The following is a 22,126-nucleotide window of genomic DNA, read 5'->3' on the forward strand; positions in this document are numbered from 1 at the left end:
AGTACCTGAAATAAATAAATGTGAACACAAAATTTCAGTAAAAAATACAGGTTATTTAATTGTAGGGCACAAAAAAGCAATAATTACCCTATTTTTTTTTTGTAAAATATAAAAGAGGAGGTTGCATCGAGTAAATGGATATCCAACATGTAAACCTTAAATTTTGCGTGCACTTGTGAAATGGACACTAAGTTCAGTACCCCATATTTTCTATAGGTGTTGCTTTTAAAGCCCCTTCTAGGTCATCAGTATAGTGTTACAGAGGAGGTCTGGTGCTAGAATTATTGCTCTCATCCTAGTGTGCGCAATATGTAACGTGTATCGCCATCAATGTTTTCATTTATTACAATGAAAAAAAAATCTTTCTATTTTCACTTAAATTTTTTTTGGTGACAGGTTCTCTTTGACACATCCAAGGTCTAAAAGACCCTGGATGTTTCCCCTGTACTACACTGAATGTAATGCAGTGCAAATCGAACTGCATTACATTCTTTCTCTCGACGGGGACCCGGATGTGCTGTCATAACATCACTTCCGGGTCAGGACAAGAAGGGGAGAGGTGTGGACTTGTCCGCTCTTTTCCCACCACTCTAGCTGATGGTGGTGAGGTGGTCCCGGGCCGCAGATGGGAAAGTGGAGCCTGGGAGATAGTGGGTGGGGGGAGGTTCACGGGGGGGGGGGGGGGGTGGAGGAGAAGCTGGCACTGTGTGGAAGTATTTGGGCGGCGACGCTGCTGCCCGAATGCGTCCACCTGACAGGTGAGCCCTGCTGAAGGTTTAGGAAAACTACCGTCCCAGTGCCCTGAATTACATGTCCTAGGCATCGGGTGCTATAAATTCAACATCCCTGACAAATATTTTACTGTTCTCCACAAAGTAGGGGAAAAGAAATCTTCCAATGGGGACAACTGTATAAAGCTGGCCATAGATGGAGCGATTTTCACTCAATTCCCCCATCACAGTCAGTGTTGATGGGGGAATACCTCCCTCGGGTCTAAAAGACCCTGCATGTCTCCCCTGAATTTAATGCAGTGCACAGCGCACTGCATTACATTCTTTCCCAGCCTCGATGTCCTGGAATCTGTCAACGGGGACCCGGAAGTGACGTCACATCACTTCCAGGTCAGAACAAGAAGGGGAGGGGAGCTGATGTGTCCACTCTCCTCCCTCCCCTATAACCACCAGCACCTACTGACTGGTCCTGGGCCTGCAGATGGGCAAGCGGAGCCTGGGAGACATAGCGGGGAAGGGAGGGGGGGGGGTCGAGACTGACAACATAATTGGCTGTGTGGAAGCAATCAGGCAGCAGCTCTGCCGCCCAAATACTTCCACCTGAGAGATGAGCCCTGCTGCTTGCGCACAACAGGGCTAAAGGTAAAAAATAATTACCTGCCCGGCACCCGGAACTACATGTTCCTGGCATCGGGCGATATGAATTGAACATCCCTGGGACATCTGGCATTTTTTTCCCTGCCTCTACAGTCCCCTGTATGTTAGCATGTATCCATGCGCACACAAACTTTTAGAGGCGTTTAGTTGTGGGAAAGTTTAGAGGCAGGAAAAAACCCACTGCCAGTGCGTCCTGGAGCAGCAGAGTTTTGGCAGAAAAACCCTTGTGGAGTCTAAACGCGCATTAATGGTAGGCACATTTAGCGCTTGAGCGTTCATTTAGTGCAGTGGACAGAATAAGTTATTAATTATTCTGGCCAGTGAAATTAACGCCCAAATGCTTAACGCAACTAAACGCTTTACACACTTTTAAAAGCACCAGGGGTTTTTGTGACCAAAACGCTGCTGCTAGGAGAGGTAAAGAAAACGTTTAGTGTGCATGAGGCCTAAGAAGTGCACATTACTGTACAAATTATTTTTTGTGTAGCTAAACCTTTTTTTGTAATCAAGAGCCTGTTCCCTGCCCTGTACATGTACCTTATTCATTCACAGACTGAATTAGGGAGAAGGACAGCACTCAGGCTTCTTGCGCCCAGGTTCTTTCACACATTCAGTCCTATTTTACGGACAATGTGGGTTCTGTATCCTCGGCCGTCTCTCTGTGGGAGGCTCGCAAACCCACCATTAGGGGTCATTTGATTCAGATAGCCTCGTCCAGGAAACATGCCAGAGAGAGGAGGATGTTGGAATTGGCCGTGGTGGACGCTACTTGGAAAGCCTGCCCGACTACGGCCAATAGGAAAGCTCGAGATGTGGTGGCGGCTGAACTTGATCTTCTCTCCACTATATGAGCTGAGAAGGCCTTGCGTTGGGCCGGACATAGGTTTAATACATGCGCCAATAAACCGGGGCCAATGTTGGCCAAGAAGCTTAATTTGCTTGGTCGCATGCATAAACCTGTTCAACTCCAAATGAGGGGCGGTGGCCTTACCTCGGACCCTGTGAAGATTACTCAGAGATTTGCGGAAAAACCGAACACCTTTGTCGCTGAACACGCTGATAGTTTTTTCGCTGAGCTGCACCTACCCTCTTTGTCTGTTGCAGCCCGAGATGCCCTGAATGCGGATATCTCTGAATCTGAGCTCTACCATGCCATCAAATCTTTGAAGGCCTCCAAGGCTCCAGGCCCAGATGTGTTTTCTGGGCTCTACTATAAAAAAATTTGCCACCATTCTGGTTCCTCATTTGACGGCCTTTTTCAATTCTTTGAAGCAGGGTTCCCGGCTTTCTTTGGAGTCTCTTCAGGCGCATATTACTATGATCCCTAAGAAAACTGAAATGCTTTTGAACTGCAAGCTTTCTGACCGATTTTGCTGCTAAATGTGGACTTGAAGATTTTGGGAAAGGTTCTGAGCACCCGAATTAATAAGTACCTACTCTCACTTATTCATCGAGATCAGGTTGGCTTCGTTCTGGGGCGACAAGCTGCTGATAACATCCGTAAAGTCATCCATCTCATTCATATTTTATATCGCCGTAAGATACCAGGGTTTCTTTTATCCCTGGACATTTATAAAGCGTTCGATTCACATTCTTGGGAATATTTGGCATGCACGCTGTCTAGATGGGGGTTTGGTGACGTATTTCTGGCTTGGATCTCAGCTTTATACTAGTCTCCCTCGGCCTCTGTTAAATATGCAGGGTTTTTTTTTTCTCATCCTTCCCTATATTCAGGGGCACGAGACAGGGATGCCCATTATCACCTGCTTTTTTTGTTCTCGCTCTTGAACCTTTAGCTGCAGCCATTCGCAATCACCCGGATATTTCTGGTGTACCCTATGCCGGCACCCAATACAAGGCCTACTTTTATGCGGATGATGCCCTTTTGGTTTTAACCAATCCTCTCATCACTCTCACCAATCTCCAGGCCATATTGGACCGTTTTTCGACTATATCTGGCCTCCGCATCAATTTTGTCTAAAACCACGGCATTGAATATTACGCTCCCTGCTGACCTGTTTGAGCGGGTGCAGACACAATTTCCCTACCGTTGGGCATCCCATTCTCTGGCTTACCTTGGCGTTACACTTCCTTCCTCCTACTCTGCCTTATTTTTGGCTAATTATTACCCAAAGCAAAGCCGGATTCTCCATTTTATTTGGGCTCATAAATGTCCCAGAGTGCCTAGAGCCACTCTGTATACTTATAGATTACAGGGCGGTTTGGGAGTTCCACATATTTCTAGATGCTACTTGGCGGCTTATATTTCCCAGTTGTCTATGCGTCATGCCACGACAGATATCCCGTTATTAGTACTCTTGGAATTGCCCAACTGTGCTCCGCTTTCCTTAACTACATTGCTTTGGCTCCCGCCTAAGTTGCGCCCTCCGGATTTGAGCCCTATCATGCTTCCCATTTTACGAACCTAGGATTCTGTAAAATATTCTGGTAATTTGATTTCATGATTTCTACCTCTTTTGCCGATTATGCATAATCCTTTATTTCCGCCAGGCCTAGAACATCCCCCTTTGTTCTCTTGGTGGACCTCCCACGGCTTTGTTATTGTACATGATTTTCTGAGCGCTCGTACGTTTCCATCATGGGAGTCTCTTCAAGAATCAAGGAGGGTCCCGCCATGGGAATATTATCGGTGTTTGAAATTGCGCCACTGGGTCCTATCCCTCTGTCGTACCTCTACATACCCTTACTGCAAAACGCCCTTTGAGCACGTTTGTCAGCATTCCCCAGGGTCCCCTGGTCTCATTTCTGTAATTTATGCCTCCCTTAACAGTACGTCCTCCTCACCTCCCCTGTCTTATGTCTCTCAATGGGATCGAGATCTGGGTGTCTCGATTGTGGCGGAGGATTGGCGTAGGGCCTGGGGGATGGTGACGAAATGTTCATTCAATACAGTTACTCTTGAGCAGCCTACAAAGTTCTCCTGCAGTGGTACTGGGTCCCGGCGCGGACTGCTCACTTTAATCCGAATGGCGGAGATAGGTGTTTCCGGAACTGTGGTCTACGCGGGGACGTCTTGCACATTTGGTGGTCATGCCCACGATTGATAGGCTTCTGGTCTAGGGTTTTTGGTTTGCTACAAACACCATTTCATATTACGGTCCGTAGGGATGTAAGGGTGGCCCTCCTGCATTGCCCAATTTTGGGTCTGTCTAGGTCTCAGCAGAAATTGTCATCCTACCTATTTATTTCGGCCAAACGTGCTATAGCTCAAGCTTGGAGAACCCCTTCGGTTGTCTTCCAGGGGGTGAAGACCCGGATGAATGCTATGTTGATCAATGAACAGATGACTAGCATTCTTCATGATTCTCATCCAAGATTCCTTAAAGTTTGGGAACCTTGAATACGTTATTCCTTGCCATCCCTGTCTCCTACTAGTTATGGCCTCTTATAGTTGCTGCCTGTGCTAGCCCTGGATCTGTGATTCTTCTAGTTTCTCTTTCCTCCATGTTTTCTTTCTGATTCCTTTTTTTTTTTTTTATGTTCTTTATCTTTTCTTCTAACCTTTTTTTCTTTTCTTTTTTCTGGTACTATTTTGGATTACTGCTGCTATTATTTGGTTCGGCTTTTTCCCGTCCCTCCCTGATGTCATCGGACATTTTGTTATTTGGCTATGACAAGTCAGCAGGATATATCTGTTTGTGTTATTGTTCTGCTCTGCCCCTGCGTGGGCGTATCTTGAGCTTGTTGTATTCTTAAAACAAAACTTTCTTAATAAAAATATTGAAACAAAATTAGGGAGAAGGAGATGGTGGGTTCTTCCAGTGTGCATTCTTCATTTTTTAGTGAGACTCCTGTCCATCTATGGCAAAGCTTGTGCAGCAGCTAGGTTGTCAAGTAAAAGCGTGTGCGCGCATGTGTGTATATGATCTAATATAATTTAAAATATAAACATGCGGTAAGCGTTTATTCTGAACATGCAGTAATCGTGCTTTAAAACCATTCCTCACTAACCTCTGTAAGTGCAGCCACTGTGGAGAAATTCATCCTTAAATTCACAGCAGAAGTACTGAAGTTCTTGAAGTAATTTGCTCAGCGGCTCATCCTCCTTCTGCTGTGAAATTTGAGGATGAATTGCTCTACAGTGCCTGCAACTACGTAGGTCAGTAAAGGCTTGTTTTTAAAGTTCATTCACTGCTTGTTACAAATATGTAAATACTTGAATGTCTATGTCCAGGTCACAGGTTCACTTTAAAACTATAAAATGTATATGCCTTTATTAGCAGGCATGATGTGTACTTACACTTTTATTGATCAGCAGTCGCCCTCTGTGCATCTGGAGAATACCAGGCCAGCTATAGCCGTAGGGGGCTGGTCATCTGAAATAGGTCCACCCTAGGGAATTCAGCTCTTTTTCTTTGGTTAGTTGGCAGAGGGTGAATAGTGCAGTTTGTTTCCTAACACAGGAAAAAGGCATAGGTAATAGAAAATAAATTGTTTTCATTGGGAACTATAATCATTGTGTAGGGAAAAACAAGTCCTCCTTGCTTCATTGATGCCTTCTTCTGCCCTTACCCATATGAGTCAGTGGAATGGGGTCCTTCAAAATTGTATGTCATTGTGCATCACCAAAGCATGCATTTCCCAGGGTCTGGTAAAATTGAGACCCAACATAGAGGCGACATCCACTTTGTGTGGTACCTGTGGGAGGACCACTAAAGAGAGCATTTCTGAAACTGTATTTTTAATACAATAGTAATATTGGCATAACATGAAAATGAAAGGTACCTTAAACTACAATAATATAAATGTTTCATTTTTGGTAAAAGAAAATGCAAATACACTGGTGTCTTCCTTTTTTTAATGCTCTGTTTTTATATTGCTATAACTGGATTGGTTCAAAATGTTTTTATATCTAATTTTCTTTCAACTTAGATCTTCACAGAGCAATATTTCAAAAGCACTGGATGCCTTTGGTAAGTGCCCTTCTGTAAATTCAGCTAAACAGTTCAATGGCCAAACTGACCAGGTTCATTAACCTAACTTTTGTGTCCTATTTCAGTAAAATCTTTGAAGTTGTCCGTCACCAAAGAAATGCTGCTGCTAAGCGTATCTATGGCTTACACAGGTAATGTCCCTTGGCGCTGGAGTAAGCAGAGGTCAGAAGGCTCAGGCTGTGTGTTCAGTGTTGTTTGCGCGGCTTATGTTCTGTGTAAAGTAGAATTTCACTGAGCTTCAGAAGTAGCCATGGAAAATGATCAGCATGAAATCTCGCACACTGTGAGAAGAAACTAAATGAAAACTTGTTTTATGCTGTATGTGTGTAAACCTACTTCTAGACTATGTAATGTGACAGCAGCCCCTAAATAAAATTACAATTACATGCCATGAACCTTGACCGTGCAGTTAAGATGCAAACTCCCTTACTATATATGGGCCCCCTCCCCTGTTATTAATAACCACATTTAACATTAAAAAAAAAAAAAACTGGAGGAAAGTATTGACTTTCCCAGTTTTGATTTGCAGCACTTAACCACTTCCTGTCTGGCCCATGTATATAAACGGCCGGACGGGACCAGTGCAGGGGCGGGTGGCCATTTATAAACATCCTCCCGCATTCCCTGCCTGTGCGCGCTCCCTGGGAGCGAGTGGCACCTCAATCCAGAGGACACAGTGGAACACCAATCGCTGTACGGGACCTCTATGTGAGGTCCCGATCATGTGATCACTGATTGGCTAATCAGTGATCACATGAATAGTAGTAAGCAAAATGTCACTTCCTGACATCATTGCTTACCACTAGTGAAATCTGTGAATGATCACAGAGGTCACATGGTACAAGGCTATTCACAACAGCCTTGTACCATGTGACAAGCTGTGACCAATCACAGCTCCCATAGTATTTCTCAATGGCTGCAAGAATGTAGCCAGAGAGAAGGAGAAATGATTGCTTTTACAGCCTTTATGGGTGTAAAAGCACCAAGTGTTTAAAAAATAATAAAATCTTCATCACCCTTCCACAAGTAGTACAGTGTTACTATGGTGACAGTGTACTGCTAGGGTGACAGTATGTTAAAAAAAAAAAAATTAAATAATATAAAAAATAAAAATGTAAAAACATGTTTTTAAAAAATTATAATTTTTGGTTATAAACAAATTTGGGTTTTTTTTTTTCTCTACTAAAAAGGTAGCTGAATACATTTTGGCCAATATTTATGAAGAAAGATTATTTATTTGCAAAATTTTATAAGAAAAGCACTTTTTTTTTCAAAATGATTTTAAACTTTTTTCATTTATGTAGAAAAACAATAAAAATCCCAGTGGTGAATAAATACCACCAAAATAAAGTTTATCTGTCTCAAAAAAAAAATGCTAAAAAATTCATATGGGTACAGTGTTGCATGACCGTGCAATTGTCATTCAAAGTGTGATACCGCTGAAAGCTGAAAATTGGCCTGGTCAGGAAGGGGTGAAAGTGTCCGGCCTTGAAGTGGTTAAGCAAGGAGGATCTTGCATTCCTTCCAGCATGATCCCAGAGAATGCTGAGCAGCCCAGATTTCATAGAAAGGCACTCCTGCATTGTGTTAGGGTCTGTTTGTCAGAAAGATAGGGAAGAAGTATAATAGATTGTTACCCCTATATTGTTTTTAATCATCTACTTGTGGGGCCTGATATATTAAACAAACCTTGCATTTTATAGCAAGGCCCACTTTAAAGGGTAGCTGTAGTTTCACTCATAACTTTCATCACATGTTGTTGGCTCGCCTACAACATTTAATCAGAACTGCAGCCAAAACATTTCTCTTGTTTTTGATGCAGTAGTGAAGGGGTTAGAACCTCTGCCATTTTTTCCTATTGCCAGCAGGTGAGAGTTCTGTGGCACCCAAATTGCAAAGCTGGTGCCTAGATCCAACATGCTCAGTCGTTTATAAAGTGCAATACTGAGACCGCTCTCAAACAAAAGGGTCACAATGTGGTGTTTTATGTGAGATGTAAGAAATATAGAACAAAGAGTTAGGACATAGTAAGGGACATTTTATAATTTTGTTGATCAAAAGTATGCTCTGTCCAAATGAAGAAAGATCAAAGAGATGGTGAGATCACTTCAATAGTTTGGCTGGTTTTAAAGGGTTCTATAACACCTGAAACATGTTAAAGCATACTAATGAATTGCCATTATTTGTTCACATAAATCATATCATGCTAGTGTATTTTTTTTTTTACGCATTTAAGTGGTCACATGATCTTTCCCTGTTTTTTTGGCATCTGCAGGGAAGGATCCTTGGGAAGGGATTCTATTCTATGTGTTCAGATGGCATCTGCATCCAAGGCACTTTTTTAATTTAAAAGTATTAGAAATTACATTTTATATATTTATTGCTGATTTATATTAAAATTAACCTTTTTGTGAGTTTCTTAGTTAATGTTCTCAATCGGCATTCTATATCCCACCTCCATAGTGTTTAGCAATAGGACGACATGGATGAAGGAGGGAGGGGAGTGTCATTTACCACTGTGCATACAACCACGTGTGACTCAGTTATATGAGTTTCACAGATAAGAAAAAGGAGGAAATGGAGAGCCTAGAACTGAGCGTGCTCAGTAGAGGACACCAGCTGGTCTACACAATCTCCACCTGTAATGGGGACACAGACGATGGGAGGGATAGCTGAAGGCAGGATCAACCAGGTATATTTCACTCTGCAGAAAACAAATTCTTTAGCGGTTTTGCAGGTATGCACACTCTGTTATATAGCATGTAATGCAAATTTTTTCATAGTCTGGGTTTAACAACACATTATGTGACTTTTTAATTGATCCAACTTAGTTTTATACGTTTTTATTTGTTGGCAACAAAGATGGATCTGACCGAGAGGGGTGATGTTTGTCATGTTGAGCATTGTCGCCAGAACAGAAAGCAAAAGGAAATTTTAAAATGTTACTAAACCCAGGACCCTGCATTCACTATATCTGGTCTCCCACAGTTCACTCAACATGGAAATGTAATTATTTTAGTAAATATAAACTGTTAAATACCTTTTCTCATCAGCAATTAGAGCAGACTTGTGACTTCTATCAGTGTCCAGCACTGGTTAAAGCTTGTTTTCATTCTCTAATAGGAGAATGCAGGACCCCTGACCTCTGTCTGGGGAGTGATGGTGCTGATTGGTCCTGTGCTGATCACATGCCACTCTCCCAAGAGGAAAAAGTATTTAGCAATACACACCAAACTGAGCATGTGCAGCCAGTTCCCATGCCTCTGTTTTATCAGGAGATATTTAGGAGATCAGAGAAGACAGGATCAAACATCCTTTTTCCAGGTTCCATAGTGAGTATAACAAGCATGCTTTACTGCATATACAGACAGATTTTATTGTTGTGAGTTTAGTAACACTTTAAGGCTGGAATGGTCTAAGTGGTTTTCACATAAAAGAAAAAGTCTTCTGTAAAGGGGGGGATAGAGAAATATTAAAATATATGAACATTTACATGGTTGCTGTCTCCTACTGTCATTGCATGCTGAAAGACTGGACTCTGTCATCAAATTTCCTGGAATACATCAGTCCGGTGACAAGGGAAGCCATACATTTTTCCAGCTTCTTTCTGCTGACCCCTTCTATATCAGAGCTCTTCACTATTGTATATTTTCCTGCATTAAAGCTAAACTGTGGTGCATTGGTCACTGGCTTTGCAAACCGCCACATATAGATGCAACCAGCAACAGCCTGTCATTGCAGTTGCTCATACACATGCTTGGTGGCCATTGCTATCCACATGCAACTGTCAGTCCCAGCAGCAGGAATCAATAGATTATTTCCACTGGGATTCGCAGCAAAGCAAACACCCGTGCCGATGGAGCCTTGCAGTTCATACGCATTCAAAGCCTGTCCCCTGCCAGCTTGCTGTCTGTGTGGAAGCAGTGGTCTCTCTGCAGAGGTATGACACTCCTGCTGAGACAGTGCTTCATCATTCTATATAGAAAAGCTCATGTTTCCTGCTGATCAGAGAGCTCTAGCTTTGACTTAGCTGAGGTTTGTTGGACCTCTCCAAAGAGAGACAGAGGGCAAGGGTCCTACTTTGCAGCCTGCTAGCAGGGGACAGGCTTTTCTGCTCAGGCTGTGGCTGCTTTCTAAAGAAAACAAAATGTAACACTTTGCACACCCTTTTGTTTTGATGCACATGGAATGTGTTTAGCTGATTTACATAATGAAATGTTGCACATCTTTTACCCAAGCTTTTGTTCTATAATTTGACATTCCTGATATATTTTACCTTTTGTATTTAAAAATGTAACCATTCACAGGGTAGTAGCATTCATCAATTCACCTGCTATACATGCAGCAGGCTTTTCCAGCAAGATCTGTTCCTAACAGCCACGAAGACAAAAGAATTGGCTTGCCGTACAATTACTTCTTAACCCAGCTTTATTTTTCCTGCAAATGATTGTAGAGGTGAAAATTGCTGAATGAATTATTGATTATCTCCACCTTCAAAGCCATTTAAGCTAGGAAAACAAAACATGCTAAAGATCTCTACCAGAAAGAAGCTACCAGATAACATTTGGTGAAAGGAATGTTGCATTAATAAAGAGGCATACCATTAGGCTGATTTTCTCACATTTTTAATGGATACCTATAGGGTTTTAGCAAGAACCTTTTCTATGGGACAGGCTGATAACAAGATATTTAATGTGACAAAGGCAGAGGCCAGAAGGGTAATAGAAAATCTGCTACACCCAGTAGCATGCAGACTTTTGCACACCAAATGGCCATCTTTAAAATCCATTACATACTTTCTGTAATGAGATCGGAGAAGGCAAAGCAGGCATAAAATGTTATTTTCATTTGCAGCAACCAATGCAGACTATGGTTTTTTCTTCCTTTTTGACGTTTCACTGTGAGGCATTAATATCTGGCATTTCTGATGGCGCTGGGTTTCATGTTACATTTTTATTATATTACGTGTGCCGGGAAATATCTAATCTCCACCTGCTCTATATTCATGACAAATAGAGACTTATATTTAGGTGGATTTGTGTAGGACTTTTAAATTAATTGTGCTGCGTTTTTATTGCATCTGTGTATATAGGCAATTTCACTTTTATAAATATTACGTTAAGATTTTTGCCAAGGGTTCTATCTGGGCTTGCTCCTTCCTCCTCAATTCGATTTCTTCCCAGCATAGATTAGAATGAAAATGCTTTCATCTGTACCAAAGCTCTGGAACATTCACTTATCAGAATTCTGTATTGTGACTATCAATTTAGATAGAGTAGAAGGGAGGGGATGGGAAAAGAATATTTTGCAGGGTCTAGGACAGTGATCTATGTTTACTATGAATGGCATTACAGTCAGATTCACACCCCTGTGCTGTGCTGCTGCAAGCATTTTAGAGAGATCGTGTCAAGTGTCTAAAGGTTTAAATTCAGCATCCTCTTGCAGTAGAAGACAGCATATACTGTTGAAACCTCCAAAAGCCTCTTTGACATTCATCACATCAAAGAATGCTCGATGCCTGACCCCAATGCAGGCTGTGTTGTGGGGTTTTTTTTTTTTTTTTTGTTTTTAACAAATATTGCTACAGGGTGGCATGGGTGCGCAAAATCACGTGTGTGTGTATGTGTGTGTGTGTGTATATGTATATATGCGTGTATATATGTGTATGTGTGTGTGTATATATATATATATATATATATAAAATAAACGTGATTTTGCGGTTTCGGGTAGGGGGTGCGCGAGCCCTACCAAAGCCACCATTCGCGGCCTCAGCTGTCAATCACTGGGTCCCAGCCTAGCAGAGCCATACAAATCAGTGTGCTTACAGTGAAACACCCAGCCCACGTAGTAAAGCAGCACACAGTTAACCCTTTGATTGCCCCACATGTTAACCCCTTTCTGCCCAGTGCCATTAGTACAGTGTTAGGTGCTTTTTATTACTATATTGGTGTCACTGGGGATGCCAGTGACACCAAGTCAGTTCCCCCCAGTGTCAGAATGCCCGCTGAAGTCCTGCTATAAGTCACTGATCGCCGCCATTACTTCTACCAGTATATGTACCGCCATTTGTTAACGATATAACTTGCATGAAACCAATTTATTTACACGTATTGGAATTTTTTTTTAGGCAAAGACGTTGTAGAATACATTTTTGGCCTAAATTTATGTAAAAATTTGATTTTTAAAATTTTTTTTTTTACTGGACATGTTTAATAGCAAAAAATAATGGGGTTTTTTCTTAAAATTGTCGGTCTTTTCTTGTTTATAGCGCCAAAAATTGAGAACGCACAGGCAATCAAATACCACTGAAAGAGAGCTCTATTTGAGGGGGAAAAAAGGCTGCAAATTTGGGTGCAGCGTTGCATGACCACACAGTTGTCAGTTAAAATAAAGCAGCGCTGTATCGCAAAAAATGTCCTGGTCAGGAAGGAGGGTAAATCCTCTGGAGGGTAAGTAGTTAATGACCCTTGAGTCACTGTTGACTTATGTGGTGATGTAGGGGGTCAGCTACAGTGCTGGAATGGAGGAAATTGAAATGGACAGAGAAGGGAGTAAATGCTATTCTGATGAAAACCTTAGAGACCTGTAAGAGTTTCTTTAATGTGTGTTGCTGTAAGGTAACCTATTCATTTTCAACGGGCTGCTAACACTGTAGTGGACCTTTTTTTTTAATGCTTGTGCCCTTCTTTCTTTTTTTTTTTCCAGCACACCACAACAGTTCACATATATGTAGGGTGTGCAGAAATGCAGATCCATTGGTAATGTGCATTGAGGTGCTATTCAAAATGGATGGTTCCATACTTATGATGGGGTAGCATGCTATAAAGGACTCTATGGCTTTCTGTGGCTCTCAATTGCTTTCTATGGTTTATGGCCCCTCCTCTTCCTTACTGATTTTTATTTAAACCTACCCTGGTCATTTCTTTTTTATTACTGGACTTGATAAAAGCAGCACGTTGCTTCGAAACGTGTCATCCATTACAGAAGACTGCTTTTTTGGACTAATTTCTGTCCTTATCTGCTTAAGACACCTTTGTCTGGCGCTTATCACTTCTGGTTGAAGGCTTCCTGTGATGTCACATCCAGTTCCTCTACTTGGGTATGTCTTTAGGCTTTTTGTGTGACACCGTATCGCACCAAGTACAGCTACAGCCTGTTTGTGGAGTGGAACTCTGAGCCCGTTTGTTATTATTCCAGGTACTTCTATAGCACTGTCAATTTACACAGCGCTTTACATATATATTGTACAATTCCATCAGTCCATAACCCTCAAGGGGAGAACAATCTAAGGTCCCTTACTCACATCCATACATACTAGGGCCAATTTAGACAGAAGCCAATTAACCTACTGGCATGTCTTTGGAGTGTGGGAGGAAACCGGAATACGTGGAGGAAACCAACACAGGCACAGGGAGAACATGCAAATTCCAGGCAGGTGGTGCCGTGGTCGGGATTTGAACAAACGACCCTAGTATTGCCAGGCGGAAGTGCTTAACCATTTAGCCACTGTGCTGCCATTTGTTATATTTCACCAGTGATCAATAAACATTGGAACTATATTCCTTTTATTATATGGTGACTTAATTTGGTACAAGGGGATGATTTACAGTCCCTAGATAGCCTTGAAGCACTACCTCATTTCCTGTATTCCAGTGGTTTGTCAGCTGCTCAGGTTTGGGGGACCTTTCAGCTTCTGGAAGATCTCTGATGGACAGCTTTGAGTATTTGTTGATGCTGTAACGCTCGCCTATTTACTTTACATAAGATGAAGATATACTTGCAGGTTAGCATTAGGTCAGAATGTAAATTTTATGCTTGTTTTATTTATTCATATTCCATTGCTACCATGGCGACTATGGTTACTATGTTAAAGATTAATAGAAGACATTGGACCTGCCAAAAGGATTTGTTGCCCCACTGTCAGAATTCAATGTTCCGGCAGGGGGGATTCCTCCATCCACCTTATTTTTATGAATGGAGGATTCTGTTTATTTTTTTGCTCTCAGTCCACTGGCTCAATGGAAAAAAAAATGTTTCAGTCTGCATTTTGGACAATAAGGAAGAAACCACATACTGATGAGGTTATTCCTCTGTCTCCACCTTCTCCTGTCTCCACCTTCATGATTGATATTGAATTTAAATGATTTTTTGTAAGGAACCCTTCTGCTGTCATCCTGCTCAGCCCTCACTCAATCCAGCACTGTACCCATTTGTAGTGTCTCTCCCCGCACAGAGCAGGTAAGTATAACATATATTTGTAAAGTGAACTTTTTTTTTTTTTTTTTTTTAATCGTTTTAATTACTTTAGGGTTAAATAGACATTAAACCTTTTTTGTTTGTTAAATAATGATAAACAGAAATCAGAAAACTGATAAAATACTAGTTATTTCACTTCAGGTTTATTCCTTTCAAAATCACTTGTGTTTGTGTTTTTTTTTTCTTTCTTTTTTTAACCTCTATATGCAATTTCAGCAAGCCTTCAGTATATTCCCAGCCCTATTTCACGCATAATCACATAAAAGTGGAAAACGCTAGATAAAAATGGATCAACAACAGAATAAAAGTGCACTGCGTCTTTCATCTGATTCCCATAGGCAGTGTAAACATTTAAACAAATACACAATGAACTGTAATGTGCTATATTTCTAAAACTGAAAAGGGAAGACACAGTATGCAAATGTTTGAGGTCAAAATAACTAAAAGACCCCAGTTTTACTGCAATTCTTTCTTGCTTTTTAAGATTTAAAAAGCCTAAGAATGGAACAGTGATGAAACTTAACTTAACCTAGACTTTAGGATGTTTTGTAGATGCTATATTAGATGTACTTTTATTGTCTTTCAGGTTTTGAACTTACCTTTTATTCTGGTGTGTTTGGCACTTGCATTGGAGCAATCAACTGGTTCGGAGCCGATGCCAAGAGCTTAATTGGGCTATCTGGAATATTTGTCGGCATTGGAGAAGTTTTAGGTTGGTATTTTTCAATCCAATTCTTATTTGCTTTAACCTAGTGGGCATTGTAAAGTTTAGTTTCATATAGAGAACTTTCCAGAAACTTGGTCCACTCAAAAATAAAGGTTTTTGTTCCCGTCCACTGAGAGACACAAGAACTCTTTAACTTCCAGGTTATGCTACTGCCTACAAGAGTATTGGACAAACTGTAGGCCCGCCAGGGTTTCCTTCTCCCACTGCTGGCATACTTCTGTTTTTTCCTAGTTTCCTAGGAGGATCCTGTGTTCAGGCTGACTTTTTTTTTTTTAGCACCTTTTCAATTTTGTTCCCCTAATCAAGACTCCACTGTACATTGGTGCTGGAGCTTGGTCTTGCACCTTTCCATTGCGGCTTTGTAGATGTCTTTCTTGTACTGTTGTGCTTCCTTTAATTTAAATCTTCCTCCTCTGATGTCCACCCCAGCCGCTGTACTCTTCTGTTGTTGGGGACGGTGGGATTTGTACGAGGTTATTACAGCTAAGGGTCTGTCATAGACTCTCAAGAGAGCCTGACTATGCCTTCCCTTTCCACCCAGATCCACCATTCATAGAAGGAAGGATCTAAGAATGGAGAATAGTCAGGTGATTGATCACGGCAGGCACACCTTCAGAAACATGCCTCCTCAGTTGGGGATCACTGTCCTGGACCTGTATAGCATTCTCCCAGACCAACAGGCAGTGAAAAGATTGCACAAGTCTCCATTGCACAGGGTTCAGTGCCGAAGGCAATGTTATAGACCATCCTCGCAAGTCCATCATGGGGTGCGGGTACCTTCCCTCTTGGCCCCAGGCTGTAGGCAACAGATCCAAATGTAGTTTATCTCCTGTCCTTACTAGGAATCTTGAGAAACTATTTGAAAACCTAATGCAGAGACTGCACAAAACTGACCATCACTTAAGACATTAGCAAAAAAAAAAGAGGTAGTGCCTGACTGAGAGGGGTTATGCCTGGTAGAGGAATTACTGTCTTACAGTTCCTTGAAAAAGTATACATACCCCTTGAAATTTGTCATGTTACACCCAAAAACGTAAATTGATTTTTTTGTGATTTTATGTGATAGACATACACAAAGGGGCAAATAATTGTGAAGTGGCAGGAAAATGATAAAAGGTTTTCGAAAAGTTTTACAAATATCTGAAAAGTGTGGCATGCATTTGTGTTCAGCCTCCTTTACTCTGATACCCCTAACTAAAATCTAGTGGAACCAATTGCCTTCAGAAGTAACCAAATTAGTAAATAGAGTCCACCTGCGTGTAATTTAATCTCAGTATAAATACAGCTGTTCTGTGACGCACTCAGAGGTTTGTTAGAGAACATTAGTGAACAAACAGCATCATGAAGGCCAAAGAACACACCAGCCAGGTCAGGGATAAAGTTGTGGAGAAGTTGAAAGCAGGGTTAGGTTATAAAAAAAAATATATCTCAAGCTTTGAAGATCTCATGTAGCACTGTTCAATCCATTATCCGAAAATGGAAAGAGTATGTCGCAATGCATACCTGCAAGACTTGGCTGTCCACCTAAACTGACAGGCTGGCCTTTATGGAAGAGTGGCAAGAAGAAAGCCAGCCATAAGAAGTCCCATTTGCTGTTTGTGAGAAGCCATGGGGGGTGGAGGGGGGGGCAGCAAACATGGAAGAAGGTGCTCTGGTCAGATGAGACCAAAATTGAACTTTTTGGCCCAAAAGCAAAACACTGTGTGGAGAAGAACTAACACTACACATCATCCTGAACACACCATCCCCACTGTGAAACATGGTGGAAGCAGCATCATGTTGTGGGGATGCTTTTCTTCAACAGGGAAAGGGAAGCTGGTTAGAGTTGATGGGAAGATGGATGGAGCCAAATAGAGGGCAATCTTAGAAGAGAACCTGTTAGAGTCTGCAAAAGACTTGAGACTGGGGCGAGGTTCACCTTCCAGCAGGACAACGACCCTAAACATACAGCCAGAGCTACAATGGAATGGTTTAGTCAAAGCATATTCAGGTGTTAGAATGGCCCAGCCAAAGTCCAGACCTAAATCCAATTGAGAATCTGTGGCAAGATTTGAAAATTGCTGTTCACAGATGCTCTCCATCCAATCTGACAGAGCTTGTGCTATTTTGCAAAGAAGAATGGGCAAAAATTTCAGTCTCTAGATGTGCAAAGCTAGTAGAGACATCCCCAAAAAGACTTGCAGCTGTAATTGCAGAGAGAGGCGGTTCTACAAAGTATTGACTCGGGATTTGAATACAAATGCATGCCACACTTTTCACAGATTTATTTGTAAAAAAATTTGAAAACCATTTATCATTTTCCTTCCACTTCACAATTATGTGCCACTTTGTGTTGGTCTATCACATAAAATACCAATAAAATACATTTACGTTTTTGGTTATAACATGACAAAATGTTGAAAATTTCAAGGGGTATGAATACTTTTTCAAGGCACGGTATTTGTTTTGCAAGTATCAAGTCTCAATAGATATGATGCCCTGTGTCATACAATAGATGAGAGGAAAAGAAGCATTTTTGGACTTGATTTACAATTCTTTTCTTGCTACATGCTGGGAGTGGCAGGGGTTATCCGGGGCTGGCCTACATATTTTTTTTGTTTGCCAGTGTCCAATCCTCCTGTAGGCGGCAGTATAACCATAAGGTTTAAGATTCCTCTTGGATTTTCCAGTGGGTGCATAGATATTTTTGGGCTACTGCTTGGGTTGCCACCTCATCCCTTTAAAAACCGGACACATATTAGTTACACAGGTTTTGAGGCTAATTTTTTGCAGATAAGGCATCAAGTGAGTTTAATCACCACAGAACCTGTGTAATTAATGTGTGTTTGATTTTGAAAGGATGAGGTGGCAACCCTAGCTTCTGTCCACTTTAATTCCTCAAAAAGGCATTACCATCACAGTGGTCACATACACCATGAACAGCCTCCTGGCTATTTTAGACCCTCGAAGGCCAGACAGGGCTGGACACATGCTCCTTGTGTGTCTGTATATGCACACTGCTCATGTAGCCTCCTTTCTCCTGAGGAGGAAGCAATGACCATTAAGAGTACATTTTTGTGGGCAACACTCACCTGTCTACAATTAGTCTCACGCCTTTTTACCCATTCATTGCTGAAACAGGCTCTATCCCTGTCAGTATGTGCGTTCCTACACAGTGACAGACCGTCAGCCTGTCGTATCATGTAAACCATTTCTCGGAAAGGTTAAAGGTATTCTTTATGCACCTCCATCACTCCTCTCTCTCTCTCCCTTCTCATGCCCTCTTCATCTCCCTTGCTTTGGTGGGTCTTACAGGTTCACTTTAAGGTAAATTTAAGTGAACTTTCAAACTTAACCACATTTGCTGTGTTTTTCTAGATATTTTTAACAGTTCACTGATTGTATTGACTTGTTGCATAGAATTGCTCTTTAAACACGGAAAGTAAGCATTTGTTGAAGCCTTCCAGCTGTGCAGAATTTCATTTTTGTACTGTGAACTGATTAAAAATCTTCCTGTCTACTTTATAGGTGGAGCAGTCTTTGGATTACTCAGCAAGAATAGTCGCTTTGGCAGAAATCCAGTCTTTCTATTTGGGCTTGTTGTTCATTTTCTTGCTTTCTACCTGATCTTCCTCAGTATTCCTACTGATGCCCCTATTGCCTCACGTGATGGGACTTACAGTCGGGCATATGTAGATCCTAGGTAGGAAATTTTTTTTTAATTGCATTTTTTTTCTGCCTTTATAAAACTAAATATGAATATATTTTATAACCTAATATTTAACTTATTTCTCATAGAGATCAACAACATATTTTAGTGTTTTACAGAGAGTACGTCACTTCAGTTCTTTTACCAGTGAAGTTAGAGTGGTGTTTAAGGCAGGATGTTTTTTTTAACTTCATGTATTCTATGCCTGAAGGTGAAAAAAAAACCTGAGCGCTGCTTTCCCCGGAGCCCCCCTCCCAATAGGCTCCCTCTATTGTCAATCACAGCCAGTGAGTAGGGGGTAGGGCCGAGCCATGCTCTGTAAGGCTGGTCATACACTATACAATTTTTTTGAGAATTGTGCTTTAGATTTGCCAAAAACCATATAATTGAAGGTCAAACCTTAACAACACTTTCAATTGTATCAAATTAGGCAAGCCCTTGCACTACATAGTTGCAGGTAAATCTAAAGGAAATTGGACAGAAAATTGTGTAGTGTATGGCCAGCCTAAGTCTTTTGGACAAAACAGGCAGCTTGGCAGGATGCAAGTATGAGTGCCCCCAGAGAAAGCAGCTTGCTATTGTGGCACTGAGCATCAGGGAGAAGCCAGGAGCACTGGCAGGGTACCCAAGAAATGGAGGATCAGGGCTGCTCTGTGCAAAACCATTGCACCAATGGTGCTGCTCTGTGCGAAACCATTGCACCAAGGGAAGTATGACGTGTTATTTAAAAAAAAAAAAAATTAAATGTAGAATCACTTTGTCTATTGCCCCAACCACAGTCCTACAGACATACATACTCTAGGGTCCCTTTGATCAGACGTAATTTCAGCTATTAATGTTTTTGGACTGTAGGAAGAAACCAGGACACAGAGAAGACCCCACACAAAATTATATAGAATGTACAAACTCTGCTGATGGTATTCAAGAACCTAGGATGCCAATACCACAGAATATAAAGTGTTAACCATTTATCCAGTTTGCATAGATGATGTATAGTAATAAAATAAAAACACTATAGATGATGTAATATAGGATGTATAAAATGCAGCTTCTGTCGTCATTGGTAACTAATTAAATTTTTTCTGTCAATCTTTGGGCAACAATGTCCCCATTTCCAGTCCTAAAACGCCAGAAAATGTTTGATTATATATTCCAGAAATTCTAACATTCTGTAGTGTCTTGTGGTGCATTACTCTGGTGAAAAAGCTAGGAAAAAAACCATTAAAACAACCCTGTCATTAATATAGAAGTCCAAATAAACTCTGCTTTCTGAAATTGATTGCCTCTCCCTGTGCTGCCAAACACAACTCCAATTTTATAGAAATAGTTGGCTGAAGTCTGTGCAGAAACTGACCCCTCTGGAAGTGGGGTCTCCCATTGCTCTCAGTGGTTCCGTCTGCCAACCTTTGTGTTGCTTCTGTGTTCTGTAGTGACAGGTGAGTGGCTGGAAGGAGCCATTGAGCGCTGTGAGGAACATAGGAATCTGCACTCCTGGAATCGGTTTCTGCAGATTTCAGCCAGCAATTCCTTTTGATTGGTGATGTGTTCAGCTGCAGGAAAGATATTTATTTACAAGAGCAGGGATTATTGGACTTCCATATTGTTGACAGGGCCACTTTAGCCTATTACATGAGCAATGGTTATCTCTACACAAGCACTTAGTGTATAACAGGTCAGAAATATATCACAGAATCCATTAAGGAGTCTACCCAGCAATCAGATGTAAGCTACTGCAACAGAAATTTTGAGGGTAATATGTTCAACTGTTCAGTAACTAAAGGAAGCCTATAGCGAGTGAAGTACACTGACTACAGTCAATGGCTTTCCGAAAATGCTAGTTGCTTGGCTGTTTTTTTGCTTAAATATTCTGAGTCACTGTCCTGAAACAAACGTGCACTCAAAGCTGCAGTGAAGTCCAAGCTCCTAATTTCATACAGTGATCTGATATTTAAGCCAAGGAATCGGCATGACTTTCAAGCCATTAGTGTTTTCAGAAGAAATTGTCGGCAGTGAATGCCTACATATATTTTTCTTAGCACAGGTTTCCTTTCACTTTTAACCTCATTTACTTGTAACCTGTAAGAGTGCATTTATTTTAACATAATCACATATCTCCGTTATAAATTAATAAGAAAACATATATATTTTAAGGTGGATTTGCAGCCAACTTTTTATTAGGTGTGGGGAATTGCTGCCCATGTCTCACCTAGGGAGATACCCCTCATGTCCTGTTGGTCTCTGGACAGAAAGTGAGTGAAATCTCTCCAGCAGTGAAATTGCTTTTTTTGTAGGGCGAGTTGCACTCAATTTCTGAATGACTACTGTGATCAATGCTTTTTAGATTTCGAGATAGACCGCAATCAAACCCTGACAAAGGTTCTATGTCCCTGCTAGAGAGATTCACTGGGGTTATTTACAAAAGGCATATAGACTGTTCATTTTGCAAGGGAATTTGGCTCAGCTTTGTAAAGAAGGTGAGGCCTTGCTGACTTCTTCCATGAGACAATCGCGTTCAAGCAAAAATTCTTTTTTTTTTTTTTTTTCATTTTCCCTTTTGATTGGATGGTATTTGCATAGTGAAAATTCACCACATTCGTTAAACTCTGGGGCAACTTCCCCTGCAAAGTGTCAGTAGTATATTTGCCTTTAGTAAATCAACCCCACTCTCTGTTTTTCCAGTTGGCCAGAGTTGACAACAGAGAAGAATAGAAGGTAAATCTTCCCATCAGGACACCTGTTTGGGTGAGAGGTGTTTTCCTTATTTGGGAAAGGTTTCCTCTCATTTCCCTTTGTGTTTTAAAGTACAGGCAATAAAGAGAACTTTCTGCAATGGGACATAGATGGAAGAAAAAAACCTGATATGGGTTTTAACCCTTCCCTACTATAGCCAAAAAGAAAAGTTAAAAGTTGTACTGTAAAAGTTTTCAACTTTTTCAGGCATTTCAATAAAGGAACGCAAGGAGCAGTTTGAAATGTATCTTTGGGCAAATATTAAAGTGATATTAAAGGCAAGTTTTTTTTTTTTTGTGTTTTGCTGGAAGGTAAAAAAAACCTTGAGTGTCTGCAACCACTTTAACCCTCTCCCAACCCCCTCTAATCCATGTTAATTTTT

At 41.2% G+C, this 22,126-nt stretch overlaps 1 protein-coding gene across 1 annotated transcript in view; it reads left to right on the plus strand.

Moving 5' to 3' along the window:
• MFSD11 (major facilitator superfamily domain containing 11) overlaps nucleotides 1-22,126 on the plus strand; it is an 83,534-nt gene that overhangs the window by 51,503 nt on the left and 9,905 nt on the right. Inside the window, exons 9-12 of the mRNA XM_089682673.1 lie at nucleotides 6,282-6,322; nucleotides 6,409-6,474; nucleotides 15,186-15,311; nucleotides 18,834-19,008. Coding sequence (XP_089538799.1) covers nucleotides 6,282-6,322; nucleotides 6,409-6,474; nucleotides 15,186-15,311; nucleotides 18,834-19,008 — 408 coding nt within the window. The remainder of the gene's footprint in view (nucleotides 1-6,281; nucleotides 6,323-6,408; nucleotides 6,475-15,185; nucleotides 15,312-18,833; nucleotides 19,009-22,126) is intronic.

Source organism: Staurois parvus, unplaced genomic scaffold, assembly GCF_062004578.1.
Source record: "Staurois parvus isolate SC_StPar_1 unplaced genomic scaffold, SC_StPar_1.0 ptg000293l, whole genome shotgun sequence".
NCBI classification, from domain to species: Eukaryota; Metazoa; Chordata; class Amphibia; order Anura; family Ranidae; genus Staurois; species Staurois parvus.